This window comes from Tachypleus tridentatus, chromosome 8 (genome assembly GCF_004210375.1).
Source record: "Tachypleus tridentatus isolate NWPU-2018 chromosome 8, ASM421037v1, whole genome shotgun sequence".
Lineage (NCBI taxonomy): Eukaryota > Metazoa > Arthropoda > Merostomata > Xiphosura > Limulidae > Tachypleus > Tachypleus tridentatus.
The window spans coordinates 156,615,092-156,625,461 of record NC_134832.1 but is presented as its reverse complement, the minus strand read 5'-3'; the positions used below and the strand labels follow the sequence as shown (position 1 = coordinate 156,625,461).

Genomic DNA, 10,370 nt, shown 5'->3' with positions numbered 1-10,370 from the left:
ACACATCTTCAAAGACATTAGTGGCCAATTATTCATACATTAATACAATGAATTATAATTCAGTTCTAACTTGGTTATTCTCATACGAAGTATATATCAGTTATTCTACATCTGCAAAAGGGAATAAATGTACACATTTCATCAGTTAAAGTGTAATAAATATCCAACATTATTCTTCTATAAATATTGCTCAATCTCAAACAAATAAGAGCAACTTACCAATAACTGTTTTAAAGATAAGAGTTTAAATGTTAATATACAGAATACTGAGGCAGCACCACCTAGAATACTCTCATTAGTTGAGAAAAGATTCTAACACAATTTAAAAGTTCTCACACATGCAAGTAAAAATCTATTCTGATGTGCAGACAGACTACTTTCTGGCTAAGATAACCTAGTATGGCAGCTTTACATAAAATTACAACTATATTTTACCTCCAAATTGAATACTTATATAGATTTGTAATTTTTCTTTTTGAAAGTGAAATGGTGATCATATTACTTCAAGATTCCACCTGTGCATATGGTTGTTGAAGACGTAGTGAACACAGAGAGTACAGGTCAGAACTGATACCATTTCTTGTCCCTATATTTCAACATCAACTTATGGGCTGTGTTAGAGAAGTGCTCAGCTTCAGACATCATCTTGGCAGTTTTATCTTCTAGCTGACTTAACGCTTCTCCTCTCTCTGTCAGACCCTGCAAAACCAATTGTAATCTTGCCTTTAAAGTATAATTAGTACTTTTATGGTAAACTGCAGAGTGCAGTGTTAAGTAGCACCTATGTCTATATAAAGAAATAAAATTATGATATTTATTTTTTATTTTCCTACACGTTCTACAATCTTTATATCCTACATAATCACTTTTAATTTTACATTTTGAAACCTAATGATAAATTAAATGGAATCCTACAATCACCCTCCAAATTACAAATCTAAAATATATAACACTCAATTTCAGTAATTGTGTTATGAAAAATCTTAAATATTAACTTAAAAAATTAATTTAAATTATCCAGTATAAAAATTAAAGATATACCATATAGATTTACCATTTAGAGTTCCAAAATAAGATTCAAGAATTACAAAAAAATGTGTTACAGTTCCCACTGGTAAAGTTAGTTTAGGTTAAGGCACACAAGATCACCTATAAAAATTGTAACATTTTCAAAACAAGCGCTTTTAAATAGTTGACTATTCTTCTTCAAGAAAATAAAAGGTTATGTTTAATGAGTGTGATGAAATATCTAGGCTTGGACACTGATGTCACAAACTGGATGTTTGACATAAAACTAAACCTGACACAAACTCAAGGTTAGTGATGTCGAGAAACCCACTATTGGCTAGTTCTCAAGGCCAACTTATATCAAAGGTGTGTGTAAAGTTTATAATAGTTATAGAAATTGTTATCTACTTTATTTATACAGAAATAAAATTAAAACTATATAATGGCAAAAGGAGGTGGGAAATAGAGAAAATAGTAATGTAACTCAATATATAGTAAATCAAACCAATTCTATATATATACATACATGCATATGAGAGAGATTTTTAAGGGAGAATAATACTAAAGTCAGTTTAATCATGAATTTAGTTTTGTAAATCTTTTCAGAGACTTGCAAAGGTCAACAACCTTGGGATCGAGATTGATACCATTTGGTGTTACAGTATTTAATAGTGCTATCCAATAAGTTTCATTAATTTCCCTGTTTCTGTTAGATGCAAAGTTTGTCTCTATATACACAAGTTTATTGTCTTCAAGAGAGGGTCCAGTGGTAAAGTTAGTTGTAATTTTGGGTTTATTTGTGAAAAGTTATGCATAAATTATGATAAATGAAGTCAATAGTACAAAAATACTTAAACTTATTAATTAATGTAAAGATACAGTAATTAATAATTTCATTAAAGCTTAAACTTTATTCTAAATCAAATTCTTTTGTAGATTTACCTCTTCTCTGTGCTATTCCTAAACTCCATAAATCTTCATTTAAATTTATATTTATTAACAGTTCAATAGAAACAATTATTAAATAATCAACCATTAAATAAATTACTTTATTTTACTTGATAAAGTGTAGGTATTAATAACAAACACATTTTGAATAATAAAAAATAATCAACCCATTTTGGAATATTTAAAATAGTAACAAATATTCAAACATTTTATTTTACTATACTGTATACCTCAATTTCATTTAAAGATTTAATTTCTGTTATGAATTCATTAATAGAACAGTTCTGTTATTCTTTTATCATACTGAAATAAAGAAAATTTCAGCCAAAAATATAAAAGATATATTAAGTTTCTGTTTGGTTTCGCATTTTATGGCACAAAGCAACTAGGCTATCTGCCAACAACCAGTTAAAACATCATAAGACAGTAAAATGCACTACAACATCAAGTTTAAAACAAAACAAAGATTAAAAGTGAGGTAAAAATAAAACATAGAATTAAAAAGGCCTATGGCCTGTAGAAAGTTAAAAACACAATCAAGTTTTACAGTGTCAACATCACACCTATGACACCATCCAAGGTCAAGGATAAACTCTTCAAAAACACGTTTAATATGGTGTTGACACTCAATCGTAATGGCATGACAGTAAAACATGTAACTTCAGTGGATCAGTTCCAGATAAAAAGAAAATAATAAGTTAAACTGTGACCAATACATAGCCTAGCCATTCCTTTTCCCTCCTTCTGATCCTTACACAAACAAGATGGCCAGAGAGCAACAGTTGGTTTAACCTGGAAGAGCTTGTTCTGATGTTGTTTACCCCAATGCCAAATGATGCAAAGATGAATAAAGGACTGTAGTCCATACACAGGACAGGCATGTTTGTAATGACACCAGAGCAGACAAACTTAGCTGCAGTATGAGCTCATTCCTATGAATGCTGAAAAACTGGACTGAAACAGAAGATAGGTAAAAAATAAATCACCTATTGCTGCACATCAACAAGAACAGGCTAAAATATAATGTTAAGCAACTCCAAATCTACTAGACAGCTAAGGGCTTCTATGTACTGCAGTTCTTATGAGATTCAGGGAAAGAGTAATGGCATACAACTTGGCAGAGAACATACAAACTGTAGAGAGGATCCTGCATGCTACAACAAACAATAGCAGAGCCATGGAACCACCTGAGTTTGAAATATTCATATGAATGGAAATAGAGGAATGACTCAAAAACTATTTAGCAAAAAGATGACTCAGATGACTCAAAGAAAGGTCAAAAGTGGGAATGATAATTAGTCATGGTGAGATGGGCTGATTATTAGAGACAGCAATGTCATCCAATGATAAATCAAATTCAGCCAGCAGAATCTGAATAAGAAGGCCAAAAGAAGGAACTGCAGACCACCTGTTCCAGAAGAGCATAGCTCACTATGAAAAAGACACACAATGCAAAGTGGGATGCTTTGGTGAGGACTGAAGCATGGAAACACATTGCAATAAACATTGCAAACTGCAGAGGTGAGCATCAGATTAGTGGAACTAAGTGCAAAAACTATATAATTAAAAAGTGCAGAAAGTCCAAGAAAGTGAATTGGATCTAACATCTTCAAAACAGATGCCTTGGCAAAACTATAGACTAGAGACTCACAGTTCAGTTTGAATCAAATAAGGGCATAACAAACCCTGAACAAAGAACATTGATCCATTCCCCAAGAGGTGGAAGAGAGGACATGGAGAATGTTCTTGACATGTAGCTGTTTGAAGTGAGAAATTAAAGTTAAGCTTATCAGTCAAAGATAAGATCCAAGAACTTTGCTTCAGAGACCATGAAAAGAACAATATGATTGAAATAGAGTTTGGGATCAGTGTATAAACTGCACTGATGTCAAATGTGCATAAAAATGGTCTTGGAGAAAGAAATAACACCATTGGCTGTGGTCCACTTCAAAGGTTAAGCTAACAGTCAAAGATAAGACCCAAGAACTTTGCTCCAGGGACCATGGGAAAAACATCATTACAAAGATAAACTCAGGATCAATGTATAAACCCTGTTGATGGAAAAAGTGCATACAAATGATCTTGCAGAAAGAAATAACACCAATTGCTGTGTTCCACTTCAACAAGTAATTAAAGACAGTCTGAAGTTGCCACTCAAACCTCATGTCTCACGACTGACAACAGATATGGAAGCCATTGATATAAAAGCCACTTCCATCAGCAGGAGGAAGTTGTTGAGTAATAGCATTGATTCTTCACAATGAAAAGTATGACACTTAAAATACAGTCCTGAAAGACTCCAAGCTCCTGTATAAAAGAATGAGAAAGGGTTACACCCACACAGGTTTGGAATCACCTGTCACATAAGAAATTATGAATAAAAATGAGAAAGTGGCCAAGCAGTCCATATGAATGGCAGTTCTTCAAAATGTAGTGCCTCCAAGTAGTGTCATAAGCCTTCTCAAGATCAATGAAGACAGAAACAAGATGTTTGCTCTTGAGCAAGGCTTCTCTAATAGAGGTTTCAAGTCAAATCAGGTGGTCACAGTGGAGTGTTGTCAGCAGAATCCACACTGAGTTAGTGAGATGATGATGATTAAAGGAACTAAACAAGATGACCATTAACCATTCTCTCTCAGACCTTAAGAAGACAGCTAGTCAAAGCAATTGGATACTAATTAGAAGGAATCTCAGGATCCTTCCCAAGCTTAGAAATAGACAGGACAAAGCCTTGCACTAAGCATCAGGAAAAAAGTGCCCCTGTCAGACTCTGTTACAGACAACCAGAAGAGCAAGGGAGGCAAGAAACAGATGAAGCTAGAGATCCATCAGCATAAAGGGGTGATTACAGTCACGGAAACAACTGACTGAAAGGAAGGAGAATATCACTCAGCTCAAAACTTGATGGCCAAGAAGGCAGGTGAAGAAAAAAAAAGTGCTGGAAAATAAGCAAAGCATTTTCCAAGACTATTGGCAATGCTTTGTATGTCAGCAACACCAGATAGAAAGGAGAGAAGAAGCATGACTACCACTGACCTTCCGAACCTTGTCCCATATGACTTTGGAACTGTTGGTAAAAGGTGTGATGGTTGTGAACATAATCCAAAATTCCTTTCGGCTTTAATGTCAAACCTACCAAGCATCAGAATGAGCTCACTGAACAACATTGCAGTTGGAAAGATAAAAAAGGATATGGCACCTGTTCTATAAGAGCACCAAGATCATAAATGAAGGGAACAAACAGTGAGGGTAACACCCAAGGAGATATGGATGGCTATGGCTTCCAAGGGTGTATAGAGAGGCACAGACAAGGTGAATACATGTTGATAAATCAGCAATGCCACCCCTCCATAAAGTCAACCATCAGGTGATTAGTCATTTTGGTGTAAAGTGCCAAAATAATACAGTATCAGTTGGTTTCAGGAACATTTTATGTAAGATGAGACACACAGGATGACAAATAGATCAAGGCCTTAATATTATGCATATCAAAATGAAAACCTTTGCACTTATAATGTGTGAAAGTGGCCATTTTTATTCAAGTGAGGAAGATTTAGGAGAACTGTTATGTTTATGACCATGTCATTTTTCTTTAGTGACCATGGAACCTGCTTTGGGTCAACTGGGAAGATCTCTGTCAGTAGAAGCAGATTTCAGTGACTGAGGACATGAGCAAATAATTGTTCTGCCTCCAAGGCCAAAAAAGATGGATTTATGTCATCATGAGAAACTGGGGCTGAAGGAGATAGACCCAAACAAACACTGGATGCATGAGTATAGACAATTACAGTAGTAAACACTGACTTGTCTAATTCTTGTCTGATCACATGGTGTGAGGAAAACTATATTGGAAGTACAGAAAGATTTGTCTGCACTACCACTACAGCAGTGGAAAGTATTGATGCAGCATGCATTCAAGGTGGAGTGGGGAGGTTAACTTCCAAGCCTCTCAATAAGAAATGTTGTTTACAGAACACAGATATTGCACCTCTTTCCCTTCCACCCACTTAAGGCAAGATCAGAAATGAGAGGTTTGGAGACCATCACAACTGATGTAGTGAGGTTCCAGTTGATACCCATAAGCATAGTGGTTTTTGCCACCATGATGAGCACTCCTCAAGAAACCATGACAAGATGTCTTAGAATGTCCAAACTATTGACACTGAGAGGGTAAGAAATACATGGTTGTACTTTACAGTTAAGATAAACTGCCTTGACAGAGGCAGGTGGACATGAAGAAATAAACATTAAAATTAGAACACTTGTCAGCAGCATAACTCAGTCCTTGCGAGTAGAGATGCATTGCACAGCAGAAACTCCTTGGCTGGAGAAATCAATAAGAATCTCCAACTTGGAAATATTCTTTAAATCCTTCTCTGTGGTATTATTTGCCCTAAGGATTTCTCGGTCAAGGAGGGAAAAAACTACAAAACAAGGTACAGCAATTTACTTGGGTGTTGACTGTGGAACAGAAACCTTCATATGTGGTCATTTACCAAGTAACTGTTTTACTACAATTTATTTGGAGGTGAGGGATCCATTAGAAAAAGATTCAGTGCCAACTAACCCCAACCACGATGGAGTCTTAGGAAGAGATGCACTACAATGCCAAACAAGTGCACTGTAGCAATGACAGAACTCTATAAGTACTATACCCAAATGTCAGCTTCAGACAATGTTCACAACAACCACTGAGAATGTTCAATACTGATACTCAGTTGACCCTATCCCAACAGGACTAGCTGATTGACTTAAGGTAAGAAAGGACGTGTCATCCATCTACAGGCCAAATTAATGTGTCTAAGTGTCCCAGACACCACTTAACCACCAGGATCCTCCCTTCTCTTTCATAAATCAGAACACACAGCAAAATTGTGGATCAGTATTCAGATCCGAGAGAAATACACTAAACATACAGAATCTTTCCTCAGAGGTCCCCTACCTATGTACCAAAATTCCCTTGAAAAGATTAAGTTTGTGCATTTATAATAATTGTTTTTTATTATTTCAATAACCAGGTATTTAAACAAGTAATGGAAGCTCATTGTTCTACATATATTGCAAATCTATATCTTAATTTTTTATAAAAATAAGGTTTATTAAAAATTGCATAAACCCAGACATTTTTCCCTTAATTTACAGGCACACAGATGATTTAATTAGTGTAAATAATCCTGAGATAAATAATTTTATTCACACAATTTATCCAGTATAGAAACATTGTTTAGACCTACAAATAAAATAATTGATAATAATATCAATATAAATATTTTGATGAAGAAAAATTTCTTTTCCAATATATGGCTCACCCTCTTTTAATAGTTATGTACCATATTCTTCTGTTATAAGAATTATAACCTCATAATTAACATTTGTTACATTTGTAATAAATTACAATACTGTTAATGTTGATGCAAAATTAATATTTAATTGATTTAATAAAGAAATTATAACTAAAATTATTAAAATATTCTGTGTCAAATATAAGAATGTATTAAATAAATATAAAAAAATTAAGAAGATTTTAATGAAAGTTTCAGATAATTATTTTTAGTTTTTAATTAAGGTTACTTAACTCTGCATTACATTTATGTGAATTAATATCTTATTTCATATAAAGGCTTGTATACAGTCTGAAAATTACTGGTTACAGTGGACTTAATGAGTGGTGGTTTGAAGTTATACCAATTAGTTTAGATAAGTTGGTTGGGACCCCTTTAAACTAGTATAAACTGAGATGCCAACTTCAGGATGTAGTTTATCTTACCTTCAAGTGGCAGTACATTATTTTGTTTTTCTTTTTTATTAATTTCTTTTAGTTTGGAAAGCAGTCATCTTCCCATGACTACCTGCAGATAGTGTAGGGTAATATAAATGGGGAACATTGTGTGGGTGAGCACCCACATCTAATTCTAATTTGTATTTCTTTTGACAAATTTATTTTTATGAATTTCTTCATGTGAAACTGGCAAACAGAGAATAAGATTGACAGAGTGTATCCATAACAATTTGGTTCCAGCTTCCAAAACCCAGAGCACATTGTATATCCCAAACCCTAGATATCCTTTTAATTTTTGTTTTGGCTTCTTTTAGTTTATTTAAACAACTTCAATTTATGTAGCTATTTTTCAACGTCTTCTTTTAATTCATCTGTCTAAATTTATCACTTTTAGATGATACATCTACTGGTTTCTATGGACCTTTATGTTAAAATAAAAGTTATTTGGTAACTAAACTTTAATAATTACATCACAACATAAAGTTAACTACTTGTAAGTATAAAAACTAAGGGCTTTAATAATTACATCACAACATAATGTTGACTACTTGTAAGTATAAAGACTAAGGGCTTTAATAATTACATCACAACATAATGTTAACTACTTGTAAGTGTAAAAACTAAGGACTTTAATAATTACATCACAACTTAATTTTGACTACTTGTAAGTATAAAGACTAAGGGCTTTAATAATTACATCACAACATAATGTTGACTACTTGTAAGTGTGAAAACTAAGGGCTTTAATAATTACATCACAACATAACTTTAACTAGTTGTAAGTGTAAAAATTAAAGGCTTTAATAATTACATCACAACATAATGTTGACTACTTGTAAGTGTAAAAACTAAGGCTTTTAATTACATCACAACATAATGTTAACTACTTGTAAGTATAAAAACTAAGGGAGATACATATTTTTCTTAATGAGATAGTGAATAAAGCACATTTACATATTTTAATACTAATTCATGGACTCTTCAGTATCATATATCCTATTTCTCAATACCATACTGTTAAAAGTGTTATCTGACAACATTTCCTGGTTTTGTGGTAAAACTCTTTCCTCTGGGAAAAGTCAATCTCAAAACACTGATTTTTCTTTACAATCACATTCTACACAAAAGGAAGTTTATACTAATAAAATTACTTTTCATTGCAAGAACAATTATTTAAACACATGTTAAAGAAAGAAAACAAAATTTTGGATATTTTTACGTTCAACACAAATTTCTGGTAACTTAAGCTTATTAGGGATGAAAAATACGTTTCTAACTAAATATACAAAAAACATAGTATCTAACATAAACAAATGATTAAAGATTGAATCTTTATAAAGCCATAATATTACTACATCCAAAATGTAATTTCATAATTTTAAGTAGGAGTTTTTTTAACATTAATGTCAACAATGTTAGATAATTAAACATGAGAACATGTCCTCAGGTAATAATCACAAACATTTTTACATGCAACATGGTACACGTTGTAAAATACTGACCAATCTGGCACGTGCCAGTTCTCCAGCCAGTGAACCTGTTTGTGCTTTCACATGTTCTAGGCTACTATTTCCTGGAATGTGTTGTGCCACACTTCCTGAAGCTTTGCCACTCCTCTCCCCAACTAATTCAGTGAGAAGTATATTAGCATTATATGAACCTATGAATATAAAATTACACAGCAGTTGTTCTGGTACTTAGCACTTATTAATAGGTAATTGTTTACATTTCACTGTCTGCTATATCTAGTGAAGTTGACATGTTATTTATACTCTTACTTACTTCCAAACATACTTTTATCAAGAATTTCTGCTTAAAAGAGCTTACTCATTTAATGATGAATCATTATTTTATTGAAACACAACCTACACAAAAGATATTAATGAACATGTGAAAACTTGTTTTGAATTTAAATAAGTTCAGTATCACTTTCTGGATAAGTATTTTTTTCCATATATTCCTAGTACAATTTTTGCATAGTTTGATTCCTGTACTTAAAACACTGAAAAGTTATTTAAAATTAATTCTAAATGTAAACTTTATAATTTAAAGTAAGTAGACCTAATACAGAAAACAACAAACTGAATTTGATCCTGTTTATTTACTTTTCATCACAAATAGTCAATTACTAATCTCCAAAATATTTATTAGAACTGTTTCTAGATAAATGTGAAGCATTTATATTACATTTAAAAAACATAAGATATCAACATTATTTTACAAATATCAGTAACTTCAAGATCTAGATACTATCAAACAAGTAACTAGTTCAATATAACTCTGGTTAATGTACAATCTACTTATATATATGTATACACATATATAGAAAGGCTAGGTTCACATGCAATAACATTATCTGTAATAAAACACTCTAGAAGACAGTAAGAAAGGCATACCAAGAACACAAATCAGGAATTAATATGTAAAGTGTGATATGGATTTCATGGCACATAAAAGTAGATAAAGACAATGCTATAGTTATAATGAATACCTTAAATAAATGAACATCTTGTCAGATACAAACAAATTTAAACTAATAAACACAAATCCAACAAAACACATGAAATCCAATTAAATAAAATACTACTAAAAATGAAAAACCAACACAATATCAGAAAACATTTATTCCTACCTA

The 10,370-nt window shown here is 32.4% G+C and overlaps 1 protein-coding gene across 2 annotated transcripts in view; it reads right to left on the bottom strand.

Annotated features, from left to right (window-relative positions):
* Positions 1 to 409: 409 nt before the first annotated feature.
* LOC143223796 (syntaxin-binding protein 5-like) overlaps positions 410 to 10,370 on the bottom strand; it is a 130,026-nt gene continuing 120,065 nt past the window's right edge. Inside the window, exon 29 of one of the 2 annotated variants that reach the window (XM_076452235.1) lies at positions 410 to 699. In XM_076452235.1, the coding sequence (XP_076308350.1) occupies positions 562 to 699 (138 nt within the window). In that variant the 3' untranslated portion in view covers positions 410 to 561. The remainder of the gene's footprint in view (positions 700 to 10,370) is intronic. The other variant, XM_076452232.1, reaches the window with a different exon arrangement.